At 47.7% G+C, this 26,659-nt stretch overlaps 15 protein-coding genes across 15 annotated transcripts; 8 read left to right on the forward strand and 7 right to left on the reverse strand.

Annotated features, from left to right (window-relative positions):
* Nucleotides 1-630: 630 nt before the first annotated feature.
* On the forward strand, nt 631-1,367 carry N7500_010800 (ankyrin repeat domain-containing protein; the record flags this gene model as incomplete). The annotated part of the gene is made up of 2 exons (XM_056681938.1): nt 631-722; nt 779-1,367. 2 exons carry the CDS (start codon nt 631-633, stop codon nt 1,365-1,367), a joined length of 681 nt encoding a protein of 226 aa, XP_056527347.1.
* Nucleotides 1,368-2,503: 1,136 nt separating this feature from the next.
* On the forward strand, nt 2,504-3,871 carry N7500_010801 (putative lipase; the record flags this gene model as incomplete). The annotated part of the gene is made up of 1 exon (XM_056681939.1): nt 2,504-3,871. The coding sequence occupies one exon, from the start codon at nt 2,504-2,506 to the stop codon at nt 3,869-3,871; it is 1,368 nt and encodes a 455-aa protein (XP_056527348.1).
* A 573-nt stretch (nt 3,872-4,444) lies between these two features.
* On the reverse strand, nt 4,445-6,056 carry N7500_010802 (uncharacterized protein; the record flags this gene model as incomplete). Its single annotated transcript, XM_056681940.1, has 4 exons — nt 4,445-5,068; nt 5,124-5,411; nt 5,475-5,785; nt 5,927-6,056. The coding sequence occupies 4 exons, from the start codon at nt 6,054-6,056 to the stop codon at nt 4,445-4,447; spliced, it is 1,353 nt and encodes a 450-aa protein (XP_056527349.1).
* Nucleotides 6,057-6,618: 562 nt separating this feature from the next.
* On the reverse strand, nt 6,619-7,803 carry N7500_010803 (uncharacterized protein; the record flags this gene model as incomplete). Its single annotated transcript, XM_056681941.1, has 2 exons — nt 6,619-7,723; nt 7,775-7,803. 2 exons carry the CDS (start codon nt 7,801-7,803, stop codon nt 6,619-6,621), a joined length of 1,134 nt encoding a protein of 377 aa, XP_056527350.1.
* Nucleotides 7,804-8,215: 412 nt separating this feature from the next.
* N7500_010804 (uncharacterized protein) lies at nt 8,216-9,120 on the reverse strand (the record flags this gene model as incomplete). The annotated part of the gene is made up of 3 exons (XM_056681942.1): nt 8,216-8,557; nt 8,638-8,879; nt 8,931-9,120. The coding sequence occupies 3 exons, from the start codon at nt 9,118-9,120 to the stop codon at nt 8,216-8,218; spliced, it is 774 nt and encodes a 257-aa protein (XP_056527351.1).
* A 1,116-nt stretch (nt 9,121-10,236) lies between these two features.
* N7500_010805 (4F5 domain protein) lies at nt 10,237-10,550 on the forward strand (the record flags this gene model as incomplete). The annotated part of the gene is made up of 3 exons (XM_056681943.1): nt 10,237-10,299; nt 10,349-10,433; nt 10,501-10,550. The coding sequence occupies 3 exons, from the start codon at nt 10,237-10,239 to the stop codon at nt 10,548-10,550; spliced, it is 198 nt and encodes a 65-aa protein (XP_056527352.1).
* Nucleotides 10,551-10,912: 362 nt separating this feature from the next.
* N7500_010806 (uncharacterized protein) lies at nt 10,913-11,983 on the reverse strand (the record flags this gene model as incomplete). The annotated part of the gene is made up of 1 exon (XM_056681944.1): nt 10,913-11,983. One exon carries the CDS (start codon nt 11,981-11,983, stop codon nt 10,913-10,915), a length of 1,071 nt encoding a protein of 356 aa, XP_056527353.1.
* Nucleotides 11,984-12,369: 386 nt separating this feature from the next.
* Nucleotides 12,370-13,167, forward strand: N7500_010807 (guided entry of tail-anchored proteins factor 1; the record flags this gene model as incomplete). The annotated part of the gene is made up of 3 exons (XM_056681945.1): nt 12,370-12,456; nt 12,563-12,749; nt 12,830-13,167. 3 exons carry the CDS (start codon nt 12,370-12,372, stop codon nt 13,165-13,167), a joined length of 612 nt encoding a protein of 203 aa, XP_056527354.1.
* A 370-nt stretch (nt 13,168-13,537) lies between these two features.
* Nucleotides 13,538-13,905, forward strand: N7500_010808 (uncharacterized protein; the record flags this gene model as incomplete). The annotated part of the gene is given in 2 exon segments (XM_056681946.1): nt 13,538-13,718; nt 13,733-13,905. 2 exon segments carry the CDS (start codon nt 13,538-13,540, stop codon nt 13,903-13,905), a joined length of 354 nt encoding a protein of 117 aa, XP_056527355.1.
* Nucleotides 13,906-14,497: 592 nt separating this feature from the next.
* N7500_010809 (RNA-binding protein) lies at nt 14,498-15,994 on the reverse strand (the record flags this gene model as incomplete). The annotated part of the gene is made up of 3 exons (XM_056681947.1): nt 14,498-15,203; nt 15,260-15,902; nt 15,961-15,994. The coding sequence occupies 3 exons, from the start codon at nt 15,992-15,994 to the stop codon at nt 14,498-14,500; spliced, it is 1,383 nt and encodes a 460-aa protein (XP_056527356.1).
* Nucleotides 15,995-16,126: 132 nt separating this feature from the next.
* On the forward strand, nt 16,127-16,816 carry N7500_010810 (uncharacterized protein; the record flags this gene model as incomplete). The annotated part of the gene is made up of 4 exons (XM_056681948.1): nt 16,127-16,273; nt 16,325-16,519; nt 16,581-16,656; nt 16,710-16,816. 4 exons carry the CDS (start codon nt 16,127-16,129, stop codon nt 16,814-16,816), a joined length of 525 nt encoding a protein of 174 aa, XP_056527357.1.
* Nucleotides 16,817-17,076: 260 nt separating this feature from the next.
* N7500_010811 (uncharacterized protein) lies at nt 17,077-17,479 on the reverse strand (the record flags this gene model as incomplete). Its single annotated transcript, XM_056681949.1, has 2 exons — nt 17,077-17,286; nt 17,345-17,479. The coding sequence occupies 2 exons, from the start codon at nt 17,477-17,479 to the stop codon at nt 17,077-17,079; spliced, it is 345 nt and encodes a 114-aa protein (XP_056527358.1).
* Nucleotides 17,480-19,909: 2,430 nt separating this feature from the next.
* On the reverse strand, nt 19,910-21,487 carry N7500_010812 (proline permease PrnB; the record flags this gene model as incomplete). The annotated part of the gene is made up of 1 exon (XM_056681950.1): nt 19,910-21,487. The coding sequence occupies one exon, from the start codon at nt 21,485-21,487 to the stop codon at nt 19,910-19,912; it is 1,578 nt and encodes a 525-aa protein (XP_056527359.1).
* An 871-nt stretch (nt 21,488-22,358) lies between these two features.
* Nucleotides 22,359-24,141, forward strand: N7500_010813 (uncharacterized protein; the record flags this gene model as incomplete). Its single annotated transcript, XM_056681951.1, has 4 exons — nt 22,359-22,487; nt 22,551-23,633; nt 23,690-23,702; nt 23,765-24,141. The coding sequence occupies 4 exons, from the start codon at nt 22,359-22,361 to the stop codon at nt 24,139-24,141; spliced, it is 1,602 nt and encodes a 533-aa protein (XP_056527360.1).
* Nucleotides 24,142-25,028: 887 nt separating this feature from the next.
* On the forward strand, nt 25,029-26,208 carry N7500_010814 (SDR family NAD(P)-dependent oxidoreductase; the record flags this gene model as incomplete). The annotated part of the gene is made up of 5 exons (XM_056681952.1): nt 25,029-25,124; nt 25,213-25,328; nt 25,395-25,873; nt 25,934-26,070; nt 26,143-26,208. 5 exons carry the CDS (start codon nt 25,029-25,031, stop codon nt 26,206-26,208), a joined length of 894 nt encoding a protein of 297 aa, XP_056527361.1.
* Between the last annotated feature and the right edge of the window lie 451 nt (nt 26,209-26,659).

The raw sequence follows: 26,659 nt of genomic DNA on the forward strand, positions 1-26,659 counted from the left end.
ACCCTATATGGGCTATATATCAAAGGGGCCTTATCGACCCCTACGAATGGGTTGTGGGTGGGTTGGGCTTTGCGGAGGTCTAGTTAGTGCATTCAAGTTGTCGGATCTAATCGAATAGATTAAACTTGCAAATTGTTTCACAATTTACCTAGGTAAAGATCTAGGATATTTGATAGTAGTAGGTCTACATATGGCCTTTCCATATGTGCCCCCTCTATTCTCTGAGATTATTCAAGTTGAACCCTCGTGACTTCAACCTTCCTGGTCTATATTATTCCAGACCGAGAATGGGAGTGTTGTGGCCCTCAAAAGCACATGATTCCCCCGATTCTCTGGGATCTATTCATACATCCCATCAACTCTTCATCTCTCTGTTCCGTCAGAAAAATGCCCCAAAATCTCATCACAGTTGACCAAATGGCTCAGCTCCGAGCGGATATTTTATCTAACAAGGCAGAACGAATAAACGCTTCACTTTCCGGATTACGCAAGAGTTTAGACGAGGAAACTTTTCAATCAACAATGGTGCCTCTTCTCCGTGATGCAGTAGAGAAAAACTCATTTCAGCTGGTCGATTGCTTTCTCGGGCATCATGTTTCTTTGCAGCCTCAACTTGTTCTAAGCGCCACTATGAATATATCATACCAAACGCTAGAGGTATTTCTTAGCCATGGATGGGATATAAATGCGCCACTTTACTCAAGCGTTCCCCCAGCCCTTGCGTGAGTTCAACCTTACCTGGAAATCCAACAATTCACTAATAGTATCTCTATTTGAGATTTTCCTTCCATGATTTTGACTTAACACGTTGGTTCCTTACCCATGGAGCGGATCCTAATCGGCGATACGATGAATATGCGGATCGCACACCACTGTCAATCGCATTTGTCGAGGCCTCGTTTCCAATAATTGAGCTTCTTCTCGACCACAATGCATCTTTACAGCACGGCCAGGTAATACATTATGCGGCAATGCGCGAATCGGATGACCGACTGGAAACTATTCGCTATCTACTAGATCGTGGTCATCCAGTAAACGATATTATGTATCAAAACTGTGGCGATGAGTATTACTTCCATATGTATAGCGGAATAGGGGCACCTCTTCATTATGCTGCCGGAAAAGGTTTATTGGATTCTGTCAAGCTATTGGTTCAACGTGGGGCCTCGCCCTGGATCAGGGATCCTCTGGGCCAAACGGCTGCTGATTGGGCCAAGAGAAACGGTCATCTAGCCGTGTTTGACTTCCTTCACCCCTTGTCCATTGACCCAGAAGACAAGCCCCAGTTCACTGACGCACCCGGGCGTCATTTCAGAACTACACCACTGGAGGATGTCATTGTTAAAAACGGCTTCCGACTAGTTTAGGTATATCTAGATAGGAAATTACGAGTCTTGTCTAAGTCTAAGATAAATTTTATTCATCAGATGCCAAGGGTCTACCAAGGCCAGCTCTGGTGACAACAAGACATAGTGGATTTTGAGATCGAAGCGCTATACAGGAAGCAGCAATAACAGGATATTCGGTTCTAAACGGAGATATCATAATAGATTTCTGGAGACGGCAACTCAGTACGACAAAAGAAGCACTCTTGATCTATTTCCAAAACAGAGAAGGATTTTGACAATTCTATCCATGGTGGTAACCTTTGAGCTTCTGACTTCATAACAACATGCAACAATATCCACTAAACCTACCCTACGACGATAGTGTTTGGTATTGCAGGAAATGGACTCGGGAAATATTTCCCTACAAACCGGGCTAAACACCCTCAATCCGATGTACGACCACATGTTCTAACCCATTTCCAACATCAACACAAGACGAGGTCCAGTCATTTAATTTGCACGATGATAAGGGGGACTGGAAGCTGTGGTCAGGCAATTTCTCATAGAATCAATTCGATAGATCAGAACCAAGTCCCGCGAGAAGATGCAATTGCGGTGAATATCGGCTGTGCTTTGCTACAATGCATCGCGTTTTAGGTCGTGGCTCGAGAAACTATGTGTTGGATGGGGTTTACTATCTATGCTGTTCTCCATGATGAGGTTGCAGAAGACTACCTGCGGACTGATTAAGCTTGATCTCGGGATACACAAACGCAGAAGAAACTCCGGTGCTCGGACGCCATTGAAACGACCGGCCATGAGAAGCACGAGACGGCCCCGAGGCTTCACAAGGACTGCCTGCGATATCTATCAAGTATTTATAAGATGGATCTATTGATTTAAGCAGCATAAGTTGGTAGATGGGTAGATACATAGATTGGTGGTTTGCATTGTACGGAGTTCTGAAACACGAGGAGTAGAATGGGATATGCACACGCAAGTATATAGCGCCGAAAAAGAAACTCAGAACTAATTCGGATATGGTACAAAAGTTTTATTGATGGAGCTCCGATGGATATCCTTTTGTTTATAAAATGTCAGCATGTATCAGGTCTACCCTCCTGGGTAGATAGTCAGCCAGCCCTGAATGAGGAGCCAAGCATTCAAGCATCACCATGCGCTGTCACCGGGTACTTCGATTTGTCTTCTTCTTATCAGCATCAGTCGGCAGCCCATTGCCTTCATATGCATCTAAGGAGGCTTATGATAGCCCACACATTCTTAACAAGCTATTCAACACATCCTCAAGTGGCACTCCCTTCAGCACGGGCTTATACCGGGATCTATCCCTGCTCGAGACCAAAATATCGGACATCACATCAGGAAAAACCAAGGCTGTATCAACAATAGAAGAAGGCCTCTCAGTGCTTTCCTCAATTCCACACACCAACAACCAAACAATCCTCCAAAGGGCCATCGACATAGTATCCCTAGGTCTAGTCCCAACAACCATCATCGACATCCTCAACGGCATCACAAACCGCGACATAAACTCCATAGCTAACAACAACGCAAAAGATCCAAGCCCGCGAATCCACCCAACAAAGTCGTTTTACGACGCACCCTATGACATCCCCGAAGCAACCCTCCGCAGCGCAATCTACATTCCTCCAACGTTCTCCTATGGTAACAACAACAAGATACCCGTGCTTTTAGTCCCAGGAACTGCCGACCCGGCCGGTAGCACCTTCTACTTCAACTATGCGAAGATATTCGCCGCAAATCCTCAAACAGAACCAGTATGGGTCAACATCCCGGGTAACTCGCTGGGCGACATCCAAAGCAACGCAGAGTACGTCGCATACGCGATAAACTACATCTCGGGGCTCTCGCAGCGTTCCATCGGGGTTCTCAGCTGGTCGCAAGGCAGCTTGGACGTCCAATGGGCTTTGAAATACTGGCCATCGACACGGGCCGCGGTAAGTGACTTCATGGCCTTGAGTGGCGATTTCCATGGAACGATTGTTGAGACGTTTTGTCTGCTTGCCGAGCCGGTCTGTTCGCCGGCTGTGCAGCAGCAGGGATATGATACGAAGTTCATTCGCGCTTTGCGTGGTGAAGATGGGGACTCGGCGTTCGTACCGACGACGAGCGTGTACTCCGAGAATGACTTCGTTGTTCAACCACAGAGTGGGAAGTTGGCTTCTGCGGCGCTCGGGGATGTGCGTGAGGTTGGGGTGTCAAATGTGCAGGTCCAGGTTGCTTGTGCGGGGCGTGCTGCTGGGGGATTTTATTCGCATTCGGCTATGTTGGTCAATCCGTTGGCGTATGCCTTGTTTTTAGATGCTTTGGCGCATGATGGGCCTGGGCGGTTGGAGAGGATTGATCTTAATGCTGTTTGTGGAGAGTTGCTTGCACCTGGTTTGGATGTGTATGATTTTTTGGGGATGGAGGCTGTGTCAAATGTGGTTGGGGTGCTCGATGTGTTGTTGTATGGATTTGATGGGAGTGAGCCGCCGCTTAAAGACTATGTTCATCGCTAGGGTTGTCTACTCCGTAGATTGAGTGTTGGTCAGTGAGGGTGATCGACTGTATTTAGAACTCAAGACAACACTTTGTTCCGTATCCACCGGGGGAAATCTATAAGTCCATACCGGACAGGTGTCTATGATACATGTACAAGGCCAAATGCTTCCATTGGGTATTATTGTGTGGATCTCTAGAACGAAACTCCAAGTCCGTAGTGATCATGACGGCAACAAAAAGCATAGCAGAAAGCCTCCCCGACGCCAGCCGGTAAGTAGCGGGAAAAAAAAAACGAAAATGAATATGGATATGAAGAGAGACGGAAAAAAAAAGAAACGGAAATAAAGTGGATATAAGACCCGGCAAGCAGACTAAGAACGATTGCCGCAAACAAACCCTCGAAATTGCAGTTTATCGTAATTCGAGCACCCCATGGCATGGCCACAGCTGACAATTCAACACCGACATCGGGAGAATAGATATCACGGCATAGGGTATGTAGACAGAGGCGTGGCATGCTAGGGAGCATCTCGAAATGGGAGTCATCAAATTTTGGCCAAGAGAGAAAATGATAAATGGAAAGTAGGCATCTAGGTTGGCTTTTCACATCCAATGCGGCCCAAGAGAGCTTTTCGGTCACTAGGATCGAAAGGAACACGACCAAGGCCCCGGGCACGCACCGACGCGGTGCCATTGGACCGCCGACGACCCAACCCTGGGGCGTTTCCGGTTTCGATGGTATCGGTAGGAACACCGTCCTTAGCAGCCAAGTGCGCAGGAACGTGGGATGCAGTCTGGTCTTCCACTTCCGCTTCGTCTTCTTCGTCACTGCGGGTGTCTTCAGCGTTACCGCCGCAAACCACACCGTAGGCAACACGGACAATCATGCTGAACCATACAATGGACAGTCCCTCAAGGAACAACAAAAGGGATAAAAACATCCATTTTAGAGTAGGGTTGAAGCAGATGGGGTTGTCCAAACTGGCGTAAGGACCAAGCATATATGCGAAGGCATTCGGGGCCTCCGCTGAGATGAACTCGCTTGTCGAGCCGCTGTAGCAGCCATAGGTGAGTTCACGGGGAAGATCATGATAAACGGACCAGCACACCATGGGGTAAATAATGTGTCGGGTGATAAACCATGTGCCCATGAAGAGGCCAAACCCAACATTGCAGGCCGTTTCGAACTTCGAGTACTTGAGTATCTTCGCAGACTGTGAGGGCATTAGTAGCTGTTGTTAAGCACTTGACGAATAGTAATTGACAAACCGGTAACAAAAAATCCACAATATCCATGAGGCATAGCACCACATTGGACACATTGTACATAGCGTAGATGTAGGCAGAGCTCAGGAGAGCACTGGTAATAATATGGTGGGAGAGCATCTGAACATGGTCCTTCCGTCTCTCTTCAACGTGGATCACGAAGATCTGCTGCACAAGGAATGCCAGCTCGACGAGAAGATACCACTTCATCAAGCCGGACAAAGGACGGGCGGGCCATTGCGACCACATGGCGGCGAAATCTCCCCAATAGTATGACGTTTTCCAGAGGTACTGCAACGTAGAACTAGGGGTTAGCTATATATTCCCAGGTAGGCATATGTGGGTCGAACGCACCAATCCTACCCCCCATATGAACGAATAGTACATAGCTTGCCAACCCTGCTCAGCGAGGCGAACCGACTGCTTTCGCTTCAACCCATAGGCACGAGCCAATGGCTGCAGAACCCATTCGATGGCGATAGCGCGGATACCGGTGAGTGCGATAGCAGCACTGATGACGAAGTACACATCATCCCAGCCCTGGACGTATGAGTTCGAGGATTCGTTATAATAGGACAATTGGAAGAATGGCTGGGTATATGGGCGGAGCGAGGGGTAGAGGTTATGAAGAGCCAGCAACATAGCCAGGGTGGTCAAGGAGATTCCTGCAGAGAATCAATTGGTGTTAGCTACCAGTTATTATTAGGATGTTTTTCGCATACGCTGGGGATTCAATTAGAAGCACAGCAAATCTGTGAGATACAGCTTTGTCTTCCTCTCGATGTGATTCAAGGATTGAGGCATACCGATCTGGTTGGCAACCACCCATTCACGGAACGTGGTCTCCTTGGCCGGTCGTAATCCACTTGGAGAGGAAACGTAGGCATTGCGCCCCTTCACCTCTGGTAGCTGTGATGGCACAACTTTGTCTGCCATGGTAGAGAGTGCACCAATAGTAAGGAGGATATTCGAAATTCCAGGGAGGGCCGGGGAGGGGAGGACCGGGAGTCGAAAGTCGAAAGTCGAGAGTCGAGAACCCGGAAGCCAAGATAATCAATATGGATGCGGAACCTGCCTCATCAGAGCCTTTAATTACTTTCTGAACTTGACTCGTTCAACCAGGAACGTGAAAAGCAACAATGTGAAAGTGCAAAATAATTCGCAGGAGAAAAAGGAGGGAATAGAGGGGGAACGTGGTTACTTGGTTATTTCGTTTCATCTCTTCATGACGATCATCTCCACTCACCGCCTCGTTTAGATTGTTGAATGTCGAGATTTTGGATTGCACTCATGAAAGAGATCTGTATTGGATTGTTTTGATCTTTGGATCTGGATTTTTAGTGAAATGTCAATAGTTTACCATTTCCGGTCTATTTATTTACACTTGCCGCTCTATTTCTATGTCTTGGCATGAGAAATGGGATAATAATAGAATACACATTATGTACGAAGTACATCCATGGATATATGTACGATGTCCTCCGTATAGAAGACATATTCACTCTAAACCCTCCGTAACCTTTCGCACAAAATCATTGGCACTCACTCCCAATTGAGCCAGGTCAATTCCACCTTGTCCAGCCATCACCCGTGACATAGCTCTAGCAACTTCTTCCTCCTCCCAAATATTGTTGAGGATCTGCTCCCCACCTTCTCCAGCGCCCTGAGTGGGGTTCTCGGAAGCCACCATAGTCCGCCAATACAAATCATCTCGATTCTTCAACGATGAATCTCGAACTACCGCATTACGAGTAACGCTCGCAGCATGAAGTTTGGTGTTTGCGCCCATGAGTGTCTGCACGGCAATCGAGACCGCCTCATCAACCTGCTCAACCGTCGAGGGCGGTTTAAAAAAGAACCTATTAGTCGCAGACAGCCAGAGCACAACCGAGCAGATCACATCGCAGACCACGAAAGCCAGCGGTCGCAGGAGCGTGATGTGGTGGTAGATTCCGGAGGGCGGTGTCTGGCCCGCGCGCACCGAGCGCGGCGCACTTCGAATCGCGTCGTAGGTGGCCATGATGTAGATGTCAATGGCGGCGAGTAATAATCCGGCTAGCGTAAACTTTGTGCGCCAGCGAGAGGCCTCGCGCCCTGTGATGGGCGCAGATGTGGCCACGCCTAAGAGTAGCAGGTGCGCTAGGTGTGGTAGCAACACGTGGAATGGAAGGTAGTACATGAGGTATGTGTTCAGGTTGTCAAAGGAGCAGTATTGGCATGAGACTAGGGCATCGGGGCCATAGGTCAGATATACCTTGCGGGCACCGATAGAGGTGAACTTAGACTGGAGGAGGTTGTCGGCTTCGGTGAGGAAGTTATTTGGCCGAAGCCGGGCGAGACGGTTGAAGAGGACATCGGTAGGGGTGTTTAGACGAGATCGTGTCTGAGAGAAGATATTGGGTTCGGGCGCGTGGGGGTTGAAGGGTAGGCTGAGGAGTAGAAAGAAGACGATGCCACCGAATAATATGTTTAGCGCTCGACCAGGCGCAGCAGGTAGAGGGCGCGGTGGTGGCCGACTCGCGATGGATACACGGAGGCTTCGATAGGCAGTAATTGCGCGTGGGAGTATGACGGGGCCAAAGAATATGAGAAGTGATTTGACGCTGTTCACATGGTCAGGCTAGATTGCGGAGGATGGGAGCTTCACGACTTACGTTCCCCAGGAAATTGAGATTTGATCCATATTTGCTACCTTACTGCATCGGAATCTCGAAGTTGAGTTTCGACGAAAGAAAGGTGTAAGAGGAAATGTCCCCCAAGTTACATATGTAGCTTCATTGAAGTTGGGGCCAGACGTGGGTCCCGTCCCTTTTTGGAAATTGCCCTTGAAACCACTTCTACACTGTTCTACTCTACAAATACTTTGATTCTAAACAGATATTTAAATTCCCTCTTACAAGCTAGACATATAAGTGATCATCATACCATATGTGCTCAATTAGATCAGTTAAAAGCAAAAACAAAAACAAAAGAGGGGAATAAAACAGCGCCGTATGCGCCGCCGCAATAACGCAAGACTTCCGATACAATCAATGCCACTCTTCCCTTTCCTTCCAAACAACCCTAGGTTTGACCTAGTTGACCAGTCAAGCAGCTCAAACCATATGGCCTGACAAAGCAGGGTGGTGTGCGAGGTCGGGAGGGCGGATCTCCGCAGAGTCACGAGAGTACTTGGAGGAAGCGGCATCGTTCTCCTCAACCAGGGTTGGATTCATGGGCTTGGAGATTTTGAGTGGAAACCTTCCGGTGAGGCGCTTGGTGGCACGCTTGACGGGGTTCTGGCGAGTGTAGGTGGGCAATGTCTCCTCGTGCTTCACGCTCAAATGGAGGGTGCGCTGGCTGCTGGTCCGGCTCATTGCCTTTTGCGGTGCGACGGCGCCGTCAACCCGCACCTGGCGGGCACTGACGCCAGTCTCGGGGTCGCTGAAAATATAGCTCTATTTTGGGAAATGGGTTAGTTAGCCTTGGGTCAAGGATATACACTGGAAGACTGGAAATTCTTGATCTCTCAACTTACTGCCAGAACATTTAACACGCTAATTATCATCGCCAGGATGCCAGCAGAGATAATGATTTGCCAGAAAGTCATTCCAATGGCTTCCTGGGTCATAGCTTTGGTGTTCAAGTTGCCCAGTGTCGCTACACCCAAAATCATCATGATCCCGCCGAGAGAGTAGAAGCTAGATTCTTGTCCGAACATGGGCCAGTGGTTGTCAAAATAGCTTTGGAGGACTGGGAGCTCCGAGATGATCATGAAGACTGCTAATGTTAGCATTTTTATCCCGTATATGGAAGGAAGATTATACTTACGGCTGACCAGGGCCACAACGGCATGAGTCACAGCCTCGAAGAAAAAGAAGCTGTTAAGCATGTCGATCTTGGCCAGCAAGACTGCACAAGCAGCTATGAGGTCCATAAAAGTGATAATATTCAGAACGCGAATGACGTTCAGAATCACGTACCCTGGACCGGCCAGGGATTCACGCAAGCGAGTCATCATGGTCGAGGCACAATCCTGTTTCTGCACTTGTCAAAGCTGGTAGAGAGTCGCTGTTGAGAATGTATAAAAGATCGTCTGTTAACAGACTTTGGGGGGGGCAGAGTTGGGATTAAAAGAGGGAAGAAAGCGACTGTCCAGCAGAAGGTTTGATATCTCAAGGAAGAATGGAACAATGCAATAGAGCGAGATCAACTCGAGGACAAGAAAGTAATAAAGAAAGACAGAGACCAAAGGAAAGGCTGAATGGGGGTGACAATGAAAAAAGACATCTATGGAAGAATGACTATTGAGGTGCAGCAGCCTAAATGTATGCTCCCGACAAAGATGATATTATCTTTTTTTTTTCTATGAATAGACTTGAAACATTTGAATCAATCACAGAAACAGTATGTATCTAATTAGAGCCCTATGAAAGAGACCAGTTCTTCATCCCATTTCTGCAATGGGAGCAAGATACTGCAGGAGGTGTTTCATAGTTGCCATTTAGACAATAAATAGGGTCCTTTAAGCGCAGAGATCGGGGTTGTCGCCGGAACAAGCCTAATCACCTACGCCTCCATGATTGGGATCTTAACTAGGGTCCGATGTAGCCAAATGACTGGCCATTAGTAGACCATACTCGACCATGCTGAAACTAGTGGGCGGCTACAAGTCTTCTTTCCTCTTTGTGTTTTAGTTCTGCTTGCCTCAACCATGCCTTATTCCTCGATAAGTTGAATACGAGATATTCTTCATTCTAAGTGCGTGAACAAGGAGAGGATAAGATATTTGAAGGTCCAAATTGTTTGTAGGTGGGTTTTGAGGCGAAGCGCCAGGGGTATGCAACATAAAAAGAGTTGAAACAAGGTGAGAATACTGCCCAATCAAGGCCAACATGTCAGTCGCTGAACAAATGACTCAAACAAAATAAACTAGTAAGAAAAATACCTAAGGAGTATGCCGAGAATCCAATCAAAAAAAAACATCGACCTGCAATGTATATAGGAGGCACAGGAGGTATACAGTGGAACCCTTGTGATTCGCTGGAATAAACCCGACCCCTCCAAACTTTTTCTCTCACTCTCCAAACATTTCGCGCCCACAACTACTTTGAATACGCTCGGCAATAATATCAAGATGACACGGGGTAATCAACGTGACAACGATCGGGCCAAGGCCTTGAAGAAGGCCGGCAATATAGTTCGTCTTATTTCCGGCGCGTCATTGTTCAGACTGACCATTTCTACAGAAGAACAAGAACACCCAGAGCGGCAGCGAATTCGCTAAGGCCAAGGAAGATGCTGCTGCCATCATGCGCGAGAAGCAGAGAAAGGGTATGTGTTCTGGCACTAGACGTCCGGCCCATGAGAGACTGGTTTATTGATCACTTCTCTTCTACAGCGGATGAAAAGAAAGCTGCCGAAGCTGCATCAGGACGAGGCAAAAAATAAAATGCCTCATCCTTCAATCCAACCCGTCAGTCACTCTCACCTCCCTACACATTTTGTTCCGCGGTCGCCCGAAAACAGACAACCCACCGAGCAGCATCGCAAAATGCAGGAGTGATGGACGGTGCTGGACCCATGGATATTGGAATCATCCACCTATGCCCAAATTTCAAAAAACAGGGGGCTGGGTGTCTAGCGAGGCGTTAATTTGACTCTCATTGGCGTTTATCACATATTTAGCCCAAGCATGTATACCAGAGCGCTGACACAACGAGGCAACGACACATGAGAAATATCATGGAGGTGCGATTTTTGGTGGTAATCGTAAACGCGTAAACACATTAATAAACCCACATGACGTCCGTTCACTTGTTCCGCCCTTGGCCGTCTACAGCCCAACATACTTTCGCCTGGGCCAGCCAGTTCTGCCATGACTTCTTCTGTCGACTGTCTCTGACCATTTGGAAATGACGAATTCCGGTTCCTTGATCGCAGTGTAACCGCATGGTATGCTCAACCACGCTTTCAAGTCCGAACTGCCTTGATGCTTGGTCGACAAACGTCCAAAGGCTCTCACCTTCCCATCCGACATTAAGCGCAAACTTAACGACTCTCTCGAGAACTTTCACTCGAATATGTTGCTCCAAGGTATTGTTCAACACGTAGAGCCCAAAGCTCCAACCCGATATATCGCGTGGATTAGCCAAGCACCAATCAATCATCCGTTCGACAACCGACTGCGCGGTACGGGGTTCCCATGCTGAGTGACCAGTCGTCTTGCCCACTAGATCAGCGAGAAGCACATCCAATTGCCGCATATAGTTGAAAGCATAATAATTCTTAGGATGCAGCTCACCAGCGCGGAGAACAACAGCCAGTTCCGCCAATTGCAGCTCAAACAGATCCTCCGGACTCCAATGCCGCCTTTGAAGTAGATGGGCAATAACCCACAGTCGGTGATTCCATAGCGTCGGCGACTTGGTATGACGATGAAGTGGCGAGCATTGATAGCTTGACATGAGCGTGAGTTCGGCTTCTAACAAGTCCATTGCGGTCGAGGTCTGGTTTGAAATATCAGAGTAATGAGCCATAGCTGCCCGCATTCGGCGCTTGCGCCAGTTGCAGGCTGTAATATGCTCGCAGTCAAAGAGAAGCATCATTTCTGTGATAGCTGAGTCTTTATTTCTGGACTCTGCGTTCGTAGCGAAGGTGGCTTGGAGATCATCTTCGGACATGGGCAATAATCGGTCGAAGAAGAGCTGGCGCGCGACCGTGAAGGCCTGCACTAGAGCTTTCTTGGTTATTCCCAGTGAGCATCCATCTTGGAGGAATGTAGCACAAAGACTTGGTGGAATGATTTCGATCTCTAGGACTTGGTTGTCCCTAGAAGAGAAGATGCGGACAAGTTCCTGAAATGCATCTTTTGGATTGGACATTTGAAAGCTTAGTTGTTTGGCGGAAATTGAGAGAATTTATTTTCAAGTTCTCATCGCCTCGTCATATTTTGTTTGAAATATTTTTGTAATTTATTGTCTTGCTACAAGCAAAGTGATAGACGAAAATCGTGTAAACCGTGATACAGTGAAGGCGGAAAGGACAAGTCCGCTGTTATTCCCAACCTTTCCACAACGAGGGACGTCATTCACTCCTTCAACTAGCAACCAACATCTATTTTAGCAGGACATTTGCTGTCTCACCCCAGCAGAGCTACCAGAAAATCGCGTGGTCGCCGACTGTGCCAACTTCGCTTTCTTCTAGGCTCTCCCAGCCTGCGCCGTCGCATTCAAAACGCCTCATCTTGGTCTTGCCAACCCCCGCCACGATGTTGTCCCTTGTCCTTACGGTCTTCTTCGTGCACATCGCAATCTACCTGGTCAACACGATCGGTGCGAGTACCGTCGATAGTCTTGTACGTCTTCAATCAGTCCATATGTGGCCTTTGAGAAGCTTCCCAGCTCCGCCGCCCGCCCACATTGTGTTTACACGCGCTAACACCTACTCTCTTTGGCATACAGCTATGGCTCCTTTACTTAAAACTGCCGACGCAAACCTCGAGAACTGCACGCAAACAGCAGCAGTTGAAGCGCCAAGTCCTCGAGCAGAAGCACGAAATGAACAGCACAAGCTCCCAGGATGAATTTGCGAAGTGGGCGAAGGCCAGAAGACGACACGACAAGACCATGGAGGAATACGAGGCGCTGAGTATGTCACGATACCACAATACTACAAATGGCCTTGTTTTTACTGTCGATCGGACTGCTAAAACCGTTGTCTCTTCACAGATAAAAAGCTCACCTCGCAGAAATCCTCCTTCGACTGGACCGTCAAGATCGCCCGCTGGATCTGTACAAACGGGTTGAAGATCTTCCTGCAGTTCTGGTACTCAAAGACACCTGTTTTCCGCCTCCCCGAGTCCTGGTTCCCCTACTACGTTGAATGGATTCTGTCCTTCCCTCGTGCCCCGTTGGGATCTGTGAGCATCCAGGTTTGGAGCAATGTCTGTGCGACTACCATTGCGCTCGCCGCCGAAATTGTGGGATCATTGCTTGTGCAGGTGGCTGGTCAAAAGGAGGGACAGAAGGAGGCTGTGCCACTTGGAGCTGAGCGGAAGGCACAGTGAACGCGAGAACATGATTAGAGCTATATCATTGCATAAATACCGTCTGTATTATACGAAGTGAAATGCTAAAATTAAGTTATGAATATTCCATTTCAATGAATTTCATTGTTACTTGAACTGCTCGAATTGGAAAATTGGCTATATAATGTTCATCAGATAATTTTAAATCGTTTATCGTCAACAACCCCTTGGGGTCTCTGTGCTTGACTCTATGATTGGTATATCATCACGCGAACAAAAAGAAAACCTATGGCAAGATAGAAGAGTCCGGCCCCTGTGACAGGGCTTCTGCGACGAGACAGCATCTCATCACCGCTTTGCCATAAGCTACAGACTCTTGAAAAAGACTTTGGAACTCCTCGCCTCAAGAATGAGCCCCATTGAGTTACCTCCATCGACTTCCAAAGAAGTAGACAGGAGGCAATCGCATGACTATCCGAACATGACGAAAGGCAACCCAATACAAGGAAAGGTGTTTAACCACCAGTCCTTCCCCCCTCCAACACCCCACACACACCCCATTGTTTCCAGAGACATTGTAAAATGTAACCGTCGGGTGGTACAGAGCGCCGTGAGGGAATAGGGCATAAGCCGCTATCGAATTGCTTCTATGGCGGCGCGTTTCCGCAGTGCCTGACTTGGTACTTTGGTTTTATCCAAAGCGCAGGGTGTCCGGGGACTTTCTCCCAAAGCAAGATTGAAAAGAGAGCAAAGCTTCCTTTTGTGCGTGAGCTTTGAATGCGATTCTTTGAGCGAGGAGTTGAGAGAAGAAGAGGGAAAAGATTGTTCGGGACAAAGCTTTTATTTTTCTCGCTCTAGTCAGGTGATGGGACTAGCTTGGTTGGGACTAGCGTACATGGCATCGGCTTAGGGCTTGCAACGTTCCGGAGGGTAATTATATATCTACCAGTATGTTGTACGATATAAGTTGTCGAGCAGATATGTTGCTGCAAACCGATGGATTTTTCCTCGCTAAAGGGAAGAAGAGATCTTGTTATTTTAACTTCCACACACACACACACACACAAAGCGGGAGGGACAGCGAGAGAGAGAAAGAGAGAAGGAGAGGGAGCTAACAATATTTAGAAGGCGAATAGACAGAACCTATTAACTTGAGAGATCCCTGTCAGCCATTGCCATACGGAGTGCACTTACCTCCATCGCCTTTTTTGTGATTTGTTAATGCTACTTTAGGCTTCACATACCTAAGTACTATTAGACTTCACATAGTACCAAAGAGAGTTTATTGATGAAGAGAGAGACAAAAAACAATGCATTTGAGAAGAAGGCTTGATGAATGAAATTACAAACGATTTTTACATGATCCCGTTTACGCCTTGGACTTAGACTTGGTAGCCTTCTTGGTGGCCTTTCCCTTCGCCTTAGTGGCAGGCGCCTTGGCAATGGAAGACTTAGCAGCCGGTGACTCTGTAGCAACCTCCTTGGGTGTCTCTGTCTTCTTGCCCTTCTTGGCCTTCTTCGGGGTATCATCGGTAGGAGTAGGAGCCTCGATAGCCTTGACAGGCTCCTCGGTGGACGCTTCAGTGGTATCAGTGGTCTCGGGGGCCTCAACAGCCTTAGGAGCCTCCTGGATGGGGACATCATCGACGCTCTTCAGCTGGGGAAGATCAAGCTCGTAACCTAGGGCCTTGAGCTTGTGAAGCTTGGCCTCTCTCTTCTTCTGCTCGGATTCGATGCTCTTCGACCATTGCTCACGTGTCTTGCCCCTCGCGAGACGCTTCTTCTCAATGCGGTTCCATGGCGTAACCTTGAAGCGGCGGTTGGCGCCCTTCCAGATCTCGGGGTGCAACTGCTCTTTTGGGACGTACTTGCACTTGACGATGTGGCCATACATGAGGTAGTTGTCCATTGTGTCAGCGACAATCTTGGCGACGGTGGTCGAGGAGAATTCAATGAACGCGTAGTGCTTGGAGCGGCCGGTGAGACGGTTGCGCGAAAGACGGAGTTTGGTGATTTCACCGAATTGGGAGAAATAGGCCTTCATCTGGTGCTCGTAGAAACCGTGGGGGATACGTCTGAGAATAGGATGTTAGATGGTTCAAAATGCTCAGCAATTACGGTCGAAACTTACCCAATGTAGACAGTGCCGGGCTCCTCGGGAGGGCCATCCTTGCGCAGCTGCTTGGCGAGCTTGCGCTCGGCCTTCTTGGTATCTGGGGCTTTGGGGATAGGTTCACCCTCTTTGTAACCCTCACCATCAGACTCGTCCTCGTCGCCACTGCTCTCGAAGCCCTTAATGAGTGCCTCAGTCTGATCATCAACAGCCTCGTTCTCAGCTTCGCTTTCGTCTGCTGGGGAGACATCCACCTCGGCGTCTTCCTCTTCGGACTCGACGACGGGCTCGGGCTTCTTGGTCTTGGGGGTGGCTTTCTTCGCGGCAGCCTTCTTAGGAGCGGGGGTGGTCTCAGCCTCCTCCTTTTTGGACTTTTTAGCCGCAGGCTTCTTCTCGGCCTTCTTATCAGCCTTCACAGGTGCGACAGGCTCTTCGGTTTCCTCGTCGGTAAGGAAGTCAGCAGCACGCTTGCGAGGCTTGACCTGGCGGGTGGGCTCGACATTTGTCTTAGCCGGCACAGCAGCCTTCTCTGCCTTGGACTTGGTGGCCTTCTCGTTCTTCTTCAGGATAGACTTAGGAGCAGCTTCCTTGGTTGCCTCAGCAGGTTTGGCCTCGACCTTCTTGGTTTTTTTGGCGGGAGAGTCGGCGGCGACAGGCGCAGCTATAGTAGTGTTAGTGAAATGAAAATAAATAACACTGGCCAGAAGCATGAAACCTACCTTTGCGCTTTGAAACTCTCTTATCAGGGGCCATTTTGAGGTTTTGTTGTGTTGAATTGGAGACTGTATGCTGCTCGAGCATCTGCGGGAAACTTTTTTTTCTTCTCTGATTTGCACGGAAGGCGGTGAGCCCTCCCGACCACCGATTACCATGATTAGCGCCAAGATGTTTACTTACTACAACTCAATAACCTTCAATCCCAAATGGGCCAGCATCATGGGGAAGAATAAAAAAGTGTCCATGACACATGCAGAGGTCTGGGATGATTCTGCTCTGGTACAGTCCTGGGACGATGCTGTCGAAGAATACCAGGTCAGTCAACTAATCTCTAACCCACGTGACCAATACCTAACATGACGGCAGCATTATTGGAGCATTCACGCCAAGGGTGAAGATGTTGAAGATGCCTTAAAAGAAGCAGAAGACACTCATATGCCTCCAGATGTACATCACGGTGATGGTGAACTCATCAAAGCCGAAGAGGACGATGCCATTCAACCTAACAATGAAAATGTCTCAATGACCGTTGATGATCAAACTTCCGAGTCTGTTCCTGAGGTATATTGCCATGCTAATGATATATCCTTCCATCCTTCATGGACTTGCTAACAATATACAGCCTTCTCAGCCAGTGGATACTAATTCTGCGGTTTCCGCGCCTACTATTCCGATGCCTCATCCAGTCATGGCAAACGGTATGCTTCGCATTCGGCACATGGAGATTCAGCTAATTAACTTCTTCTTTTAGTTCAAGATGAGTCTTTGAAAAACCTCATGATGTCATGGTACTATGCAGGGTATTACACGGGACTTCATGAAGGTCAACAACAAGCAAGCAGCGAGAAAAGGTCATAATGCGATGAGGGCCTGGAGAAGAATGGGGATGTGTTTTCTTCAAATTATCACAGCAGCGGATGCAACTTGACTAAACAAAGGTTTAAAATAGGACATAACAAACAAACACCACAACTAATCATTCCAAATTGACCGTTGAACCTCACAAGAATCTCATTGAGCATTGCCCTTGCAAACCAAAGTAAAAAAACGAAAATGAATAATGACCTTCTAGTTTCGGCCAAAAAATGATTGTGATCACCACGGATTTCGTGCCAGCTTCATAGGTTATCACCGATTACGGAACCGATCAAAGGAATCCTGCCCAAGCCAGTAAACTTGGGCTTTGACTCGTCGGTACGGGTTGCAACGGGAGTAGGCGTGTTAGCAACCCCGGCCTTTTCAGCCAGCTTGGCAGCGACCTTGGCCTCCATTTTCTCCTTTTCGTTGCTGTTCTTGCCGTCAGGAGCATTCACCGACCTGGCGGGATGCTGATTTCATTGGTCAATACGACGCCAGCGAATGGTGACTTTCATACAGTTGACTAACCCTCAATTCATTAATAGCACCATTGAGCCCAAGCGGTTGACTTGGGGCTTGCCCACCGCGCTGGGCGGGCATGGAGAGAGCGAGGACCGCGAGGAGGAGGAAAACGGAAATGAATGAGAGACTGAAGCGAGCCATTGTGAATGCTGGAATATATCAAGTAGGATATAGATTAAGGGAGGGTATGTGTCCAAAAGGTTGTCTCAATGAGTGTGGGTTTGGAATGGTACAAAGAGTGACTGTTGTAGGCGGAGAGAGCGCTAGATGGAACAGAGTCGGGTCTATGGAAGTTAGCTTGGATTTATACGTAGCGCGCTCAATCATATCATGAAGGGAATGGGAGCCCAAGGGGTGCTAGGGTTAAGAGCCTTGTTGCGACTAGCTACCGCGCGTCCTCGCGTGTTACTCTGACTTTGTCTAGGATGGACGAGATAATTTCACCCTGTTTGTTGGATTTCATGGGCCCTTTGGTCATATTCATGGCTATGTCTGGAGAAAGATTCGATACAGTCATTTGCATACTCCGTATTGCCATGGAAATTAATGCCTCCCCCCTCGAACTGTATTCATTGGAGCTAATGATTGGCTTGACATCAATCAAGGGATATCGATGAGAGTCAATCGGTGGATCAAAGCGAGGGAAAGTGACTAGGTGGACCACACTTCAGTGACTCGTGCCGCATTCCATGTTGAAACATGCGAAGCAGTGCTAGTAAGGATTGCATTCATGCCTGACCATCCATCATCTCAGTCACACCTAAGTGCTCTGTCTGCAGTTTTTAGGCTGACCTGAGTCAAACATACCCTGGAGACCTGGGCAGGTTTCACGGGCTTTCCTTTGCAAATTTTCAAATCTGCAATAATCAAACAATTACTAAACATGCAGGAACAAAGTGTCCGCGGGGAGACGCAGGGCTTTGATGAAGGGGTGCTGCAAGTCCTTAGCAAGGACTGATGTGAGATGCACGTTTGAGATAACACAACGACGGAGCATTCCTGGTCTTTTCTCCGATACCACGCTACAACAATATATATTTGTTTACATGGAATGTATCTCCCTACTTTGACACGCACAGCCCCATAGAGGGAGCGGACGTAACACGAGGGAGTCTCCAGAAAGACGTGTCCAACTGTGAGGGCTTAGTATTGGCATCTTTTTGACCTCAAACATCACGATATGACGGACAAGACTTCGAAGATGCCAAGAGTGTTTACGTCTATCTAGCTAGATATGTGATTAGTCATCGAGGATCGCGAGTATGGTTATCCCTGTCTGTAGGCAATAACCAAGTTGCAAGGACTTGGGCTGACTTGCAGAGTTGAACTCAAACATCAATGAGTTCGTTACCAGTCGAAGCCAGCCCCTGCAAGTAAACACCACAGAGAATCAAGAAAAACCGCGCAAGATTCAAGTCGCAAGTTTCATGTCACAAGAATTGGGGATGTTGGCTCAAAAGCGAACCCGTTCCCCTCTGGCTTCATGTCAGGGGGCGGGATTAGAACGAGCATTCTTCGGTCTGGGTCCCTAAACTAAAATATGTAGACAGAGTGAGATTATTCCATCGACAAGAGTGTGTTGGGGACCGTGTATATGTTTTGAAGTGAAGAAGAAAGGAAAGAGAAAACGGATCGCAGAATTTTATTCGACGGACCCAGTAGCGTGGATTATGTCATTGAATCACGTGCATCGGGCCCATTTGTGGAGCCCTTTGGATGCCGACACCTCTCTGGCTTCAATTTCAAGTACCTTACATATTCAACGCCGACAACGTACAGCGTATTCTCAATGTCGTTCTTGTAGTGTGACTGAGAGATGCTGCAGATTAAATTTGAAAATTCAATTCTATAATTTGCCGAAGGTACGGGTGGAAATATATATATTTGGACATGGTTTCGAGGATTGGGAACTATATACCTGTATATTGGTTGGAGGATTTCTATGGTCTAAGTTAATCGGTCCCAGCCCGTCGTGGCATATTCTTGTTTTGGACCCACGAAACTGAACAAACGATCCATCCAACATGTGTGTCAATGTGCACACTAACATACAGTCATGTTTCATGAGTATTTGCACCCCAGTACTTCCTAATGCTTTTCCTCTACTCTCTTCTATTGTAACCTGCACGCTAGAGCTTTTGCCATACATATCTAAGCGTGTATGTGGGCCTTCCGTTGAGTAATTATTACTTAACGCGTTCAGTAAATTATTAACTAGTAGAAAGGAAGGTGGCCTGGAAATTTTCGTAGTACTCGGGTGCAAATACTCTTGAAACGCCACTGTACGTATCCAGCATTTCAACGATTTTACTACACCTCATTGGGTATACATCAAATATCGCGTGATAGGTCACGGCTGCCCAGTTAGGAAATCCACAGTTTAACTGACGCAATGGAGGAAACATGGTCGTTTGCATCAGAATTGAATGATACCGTTTACAAATACAAGCATTGGCTCTGCTAATTACCAAAATGTAAGCATTGGCTTCGCATCAAGGGCAATAAATCATACTGAACAGTTTCCAAGTCTAAAAGCGTTCATAACATAGTTCTCATTCCAGCTGAGACACATCAATTATTATCCAATTCCGCTGGGTCAAGTTGTAGATCCACAAGATGTGACGGAATGGCCCACGGCTCTTTATAATTAATGAATCTGTGACCAAAATACAGGATGAGAAACGCCGGCAACCCAATGTATGCTGACATGAAGGAAGCAATTGACCACTCGGACGGGAAGAAGACCGTGAAGCCGTTCAAAAGACACAAGACACTGAACAAAACGAGCGTAATCCACGAACTGTATGGCTGTAGCGGGGACCTTTGTGTAAGCTTTGATTTGGGAACGCCCTGAACGTCACAGGCCTCTCGAAAACGAAGATATGTGATGGAACAGCAGACCCAGGACAGGAACCCGCCTGTGTTGACCAAGTTCAAAAGCCAGTTCAAGATGGTTGCCGAGGAAGAGTTAAGCGTCATATACGCCAACAGAGAGACACATGATGTTGCCCCCACAGCATAGATGGGCACTCCCTTTGCAGTGCAGCGCTGAAATATTTGAGGAGCGTTACCTTCCATTGCGATAGAGTGAAGGGATCGACTAGAGAGGTAAAGGAATGCATTACCCGTTGACCAGGCTGCTACAAGCGCCACAGCGTTTATGATGCTGTCCAAAGCGGGTATTCCAGCTTGGTGAATACCCGCGACCCACGGTGAGGAGGCGGCATCGCTTCCACTCGTGAGAGTAGCAGCATTCGAAGGGCATATGACTGAGATACCGATGGCGCTGCCGACGAAAAGAACAATCAGACGCCAGGTGAAATGTTTTGCCACCCTTGGTACATTTTTGCTCGGGTCTCTGATCTCGGCTGCCGTTCCAACCACCATCTCGGGCGTAAAGCTGAAGGGCAAGATGCTGCTGATCACAGTCGCGATAACGGCAACGAGTCTGCCAGCGTCACCCTCTAGTATCAAGGTCTTTGTCGCACCAGGATCTTTCCAGTAGTGGAATCCGAGTCTATTGCGGTCAGGACCTCCTCCCCAGAACAAGACGAACGAAAGACAAAGTAGGCCGATAATGGTGGCCAGTTTGACACCAGTGAAAAAAAATTCTGCTTCGCCGTAGAAAAGTACAGGAAGGACGTTCAGAATGACCAACAAGACCAGCAAAATAGTGATCCAAACTGCGCTGTTGATCCCCGGTTGCCAAAAGTCTATGAGGATCGCGCATGCAGTAAGCTCAAATGGGACCAGTATGGCAAAAGAATAGACATAAAGCCAACCCATGGCAAACCCGAGACTCTTGGACACGAAGCGGTGGCCGTACCGACTCATGGAACCTCCACGCACAGGAAGAAACGTGGCCATCTCAATGATTCCCGTAAGAATGAAGTATACCAAGATGGATATGAAGACATAGCTCCCGACGAGGAAGGCTGGTCCACCAGTCGCAAGAGTCTTACCAGTGGTGATGAAGAGGCCAGTCCCAACAGTGCCACCCCAGGCAATGAAGAGCGCATGGCGTGCTTTGAGACCCCGTTTGGTAGACGGGCGGTGGAGCGGCTGCTCTACAGCAAGCGAATCGACTATCGACGTTGTCTGGTACACTTTTTCATTGCCATCGTGTTTGTCTGCTTGCTTGTTATTCATAACTTGGAGTGCAAAAAATGTGAATTAAACATTACAGAATATGGTCTAGTTCACACTATTTTATAATAGTGCATCCCCAAGCGACATCCTTATCAACAAGCCTTAGGGAGTCTGGGGCTGCCAAGGATGCTAACGCACCCCAGATAAGTTCACAGACATACATTGGACCACTCTGATTGACTAGAGTCTACAATCAAAGCCACCTGATAATAACCTCCGACGATCCTGCACGTCCAACATGGCCTCGTGAAGTTGCGGAATTGCCTATAATCGGTCGGGAATCCCGATTCTGATGTCGACGTAATCCGAGAGCCCTTGAGTGTGACTACGAGGTTGTAGTGTATCAGGCGTATTCTTGTTAACAATAATGTGTCTATTTTTCCCTCGAAATGTGTGTTCATTCGCCAGTATACTTTGATAGACCATTTTGCAATTACGCGGGTGATACACAGGGAAAAGGAATGACCATGTTGGTTCGAATGGGAACTTGGTATGTGCCGTAATCCCATATTTTCTGTTTTTTTTTTTTTTTTTTTGGAAACAATTATAATCACGATAATAATTTGGACGGCGACTCCGCCATGTGGGGTCCACATCTCGTCGGAAGGGCCGATATAACACTTTCCTAATCTCAAAAGTGGTGACCTCGACCGCGATCGGATCATCCGCCACTAAACCTATCGTGCTGCTTATTTCACGGGAAGATGCAGTGTCTTGGGAGGAAAAGCATATGAAAGTCGCGCGTTTGAGCTCATGATATCATGAAAGGATAAATCATTCCAACACCCTCTTCAATCTGGACCATTCACATATATTTCTTTCTTCTTCTTGGGGTTTTAACTGTACTCCAAAATTCATATAATCATCGAACATGGACGCCAAAGTACATGGAGGGGGCGATTGGCTGGGCTATAAACTGTATCAGCTCAAGGAACAGGAACATGCTGGACCAGTCTTGACAGCATTGATAGTGGTGCTGCTCACCTACATGCTCTACACAGTAAGTTGTCCTTTAAATTTCCCTGGCTCCTATCGCTCTCCATGTGTTGACGAAGTTCGACAGCTTCTGTATGCTACCGACATTCCTCACATCAAGGGCATGCCAGAAATCCCTGGCGCTGTTCCATTATTTGGACATCTTCTCAAGCTCGGCGAGGATCATGCTACAGTTTTAGAAAAGTGGTGGCGCCAGCACAACCAATCTGTCTTCCAGATCAAGCTGGGTAACACGAGGGCCGTCGTTGTTAACTCATTTGATGACTGCAAGAAGATGCTCCTCGGTAATCAGAATGCAGTCATTGATCGCCCCATGCTCTACACCTTCCATAGCGTAATCAGCAGCACACAGGGCTTTACTATTGGATCTTCGCCATGGGATGAGTCTTGTAAGAAGAAGCGCAAGGCTGCTGGAACCGCTTTGAGTCGCCCCGCCTTGAGAAACTATTACCCGATGTTTGACCTTGAAAGTTACTGCATCCTCCGAGACATGAAAAAGGACAGCCGCAACGGCCAGATCGAGATTGACGTTCGCCCGTACATTCAGCGATACGCGCTCAATACAACCCTGACACTCTGCTACGGTATTCGCATGGACGCTGTCTACGACGAGCTACTCCGCGAGATTCTTCATGTCGGATCGTCTATTTCCCTGTTGCGCAGCGCCTCTGAGAACCTTCAGGATTACATCCCGGCACTTCGATATTTGCCCAACAATGAGAAGAATGCCCGCTCGAAGGAGCTTCGTCAGCGTCGTGATGTATATTTGGACCTCCTCTTGAATAAGGTTCGCGAGATGATCAAGAACGGTACCGACAAGCCTTGCATATCTGCTGCCATCCTGAAGGATGAGGAGACCAAGCTCTCTGGTGTCGAAGTTTCCTCAATTTGCCTGTCCTTGGTTTCCGGTGGTTTCGAAACAATTCCTGGAACTCTAACTTCGTGTATTGGGTCTTTGTCCACCGAGGAAGGACAGTTATGGCAGGATCGGGCTTACGAGGATATTAAACGCCACTATCCCAGTGAAACCGACGCCTGGACTGGGTGCTTTAAGGAGGAGACAATCCCATACATCAATGCCATTGTCAAGGAGGCTGGCCGATACTACACCGTCAGCTCCTTAAGTCTTCCGCGAAAGACTGTCTCCGAGGTCAACTGGAATGGTGCCCATCATCCCCCAAAACTATGATCTTGATCAACGCCCAGGCGGGTAACCATGGTGAGTGAATAGCAGCTAAGAGTTCCCGTCCCAGTTATGTTGTAAGAGTCTAAAGTTTCCAGATGTCGACCATTTCGGACCCGACGCTGGGCAGTTCAACCCCGAGCGGTGGCTGAAAACGATCGACCCCCCAACCGAGGCCACTAGCGGTGGACTTGATCACTTGAGCTTTGGCACTGGTTCTCGTGCTTGCTCAGGCCAGTTCATTGCTTCTCGCCTCTTGTACTCTGCGTTGGTGAGGATTCTGTCGTCCTACAAGATCGTGGCGAGCAAAGAGAACCCCCCCAATACCGACTATGTCGAGTACAACCAGTTCAAGACGGCGCTGGTTGCCATTCCCAGGGAGTTCAAAGTTAAGCTCATTCCCCGTGATACGGCCATGACGGCCAAGTGCCTGGACCTTGCCGAGCAGAGGACCAGCGAGCACTACAAGGAGTAATTCAATTTTTGAATGCTATGTTCGGTGTGACCCTGAAACTCTCAGATGTGCAGGGTGTATTCCAAGCAATCGGACTAGATAATATCATGATTTATACAATGACCTCGAGGCGAAGAAAAACATGGGGGTAGTTACGTGACAAAAGGAGTGCGCGTGCATACCTCAGGAACTATGTGATTGCTGTTACTTATACCATTTAGCTTTTATTTTGGATATGTTGAAAAACATATCTCAATGCATCATTCATCAACGAATTATCGTGGAGATTTCAAGTCTGTTCATGGGCTAGAATGGACTGGACACGGCTGGACCTTTATTGAGTATATTGGCTCCTCTTAAGAATGTATTATGTCTATGTAAGTTTAGCAAATGCATAAACCAAAAATGATAGATATGAAGTATTCGAATTGTGACCATGTCTGCGAGAATGAAATGTTGAGTGCAGTGTTCTTTCTCCACCCATGTGACCAGCATCTAGCACAAACTCAAGTGAGTGCTCGCAAAAGGCTGATCACTAACGAATTATAAAGCAATGCAAGCGTGGAGTGGAGGAAGGAAGCTAAAAACTATGCTGTAGTACCTTGCCATTGCAATCACTGGAAGCCAGCACCACATTCAATACATGCAATTAATGTTTCCATGGTGGGGTTGAGATGATAGGATCGAGTTAGCCATGATCGAATCATAATATTGCGCTTGGAAATCGCCCCAATGAGGTGTGCTGTTCCTCGGGATTGGCTCCCCTATGACCTACTCGTCGGCCCTTCCGACTCACAATATAAGCGCTTATCAAAACCCTAATAAAGTAGCACAACTGCTGTAGCTCCCCACGTTTTTAGTTCACAACAGTGCCAGCACAGCACATCGCAGTCTATTATCCTATTAGCATGTCTTCTCTTCTGGCAGATAATTTGTTCGGGGTCAAGGGGTACGTGGCAGTTGTGACAGGAGGCAGTAGTGGCCTCGGGTTTATGATTGCCAGAGTAAGTTTGTTTGCCTGTGCTAACTTGCCATGGGGACTCCGAACTTATTCATGATACTGTTGACAGATAATTAACTTCGTTATGATAGGGCCTTGTAAAAAACGGCGCCAAGGTGTACCTCATCGATTTACTGAGTGAGCAGATTAACAAGAAGGTAACAGAGCTCAACGAACTTGGCAAAGAAGTCGGAGGATCTGCCCATGGGTAGGTTTGGACGAGAACAACCTCAACATTGATGATCACGCAAATTATACTAAATGTCAACCTTAGGATCCCCTGCGATGTTTCTGAAAAGCAAGCCATCCAAGATCTTGCTGCTCAGGTCAGCAAGCGGGAGACTCATGTTGATATGCTCATTTCCAACGCGGGCATAAGACGAGACCCACCTGTCCAATGTAATGTGTTGGAGGCATCCCTGTCCGAACTGCAGGCCTCGATGTGGTCCTCGCGACACTCAGACTGGGCTGACACATTTTGTGTCAACACTACTGCCCACTACTTCCTTTCTGTGGCCTTCCTCCCAATGCTAGAGGCTGCTTCACGTCTCACACTACCCGATGGCCGGCTTGGTCGAAGTGATGGTCGCGGAGTGGTCGTGATCACTAGTTCATGCGCAAGCATGCACAATGTCACAAACGTGGACCTGACGAGTTATGCTACAAGCAAAGCCGCAACTGACCACTTAGTTAAGCTGCTGGCAGCCAAGTTCAGCCGCTTCTATGTACGAGTGGCGGGAATCAATCCAGGTTGTGAGTGAAACCAGACGTGGTGATCCCCATGTGAATAAAGGCAGATGCTAATCAAAATAGTTGTTCCAAGCAAAATGAACCCTGTTGGGGAGAAAGGGAACGTCTTCGGCGCCCTTTTTGACAAGGTCCCAGCTAAGAGAGCAGGAATCGAGGACGATATTGCTGGCACTATCTTGTACCTTGTCAGCCGTGCGGGTGTAAGTATATGCAGCCTTTTTGGAGACTGGTCAGTCTTGTCCTACAGCGAACAATACTAACATCATTTCTAGGCGTATGTGGATGGAATATCGCTTTGCGTTGACGGAGGCCGCATTCTGTTTGCTAATGGTCAATAATGGAGGAAAAAATGTACAGACAAGTAGTCCATTTCATGTAACAATGAGACAAACATCAGTCTATGAGCTCATGTTATTTCGTGGATGGGACTAATCTCAGTCCTTAGTGTTATTTTAATTGTATGGTTTAATGTCCAGCAAATTTGAATACACATCGTTGCTTGTTGATCTTCAAAAAAAAAAAAAAAAAAGAAAACAAAAAAAAAAACCAATGCATTGATCATTCTACGACCACGAGAATTAACATTAAAACTGAACAATAAGTTCAAAGTACACCTCCTTCCCTCCGATCGTTATCACAGTGACCTGGGATGGCGGGCACATTTGATAGGATTCAACTTCAATCGGACGGGCCGACATACTTGAGACACATCGCGATAGTAAAATACTCCCGCTGAGGTATCTCCAGGCTATTAATTAAATGAGTACCATGAGATCTTGCAACACTACT

The sequence above is a fragment of the Penicillium coprophilum genome (assembly GCF_028826855.1).
Source record: "Penicillium coprophilum strain IBT 35676 chromosome Unknown utg000007l_segment0_segment0, whole genome shotgun sequence".
Lineage (NCBI taxonomy): Eukaryota > Fungi > Ascomycota > Eurotiomycetes > Eurotiales > Aspergillaceae > Penicillium > Penicillium coprophilum.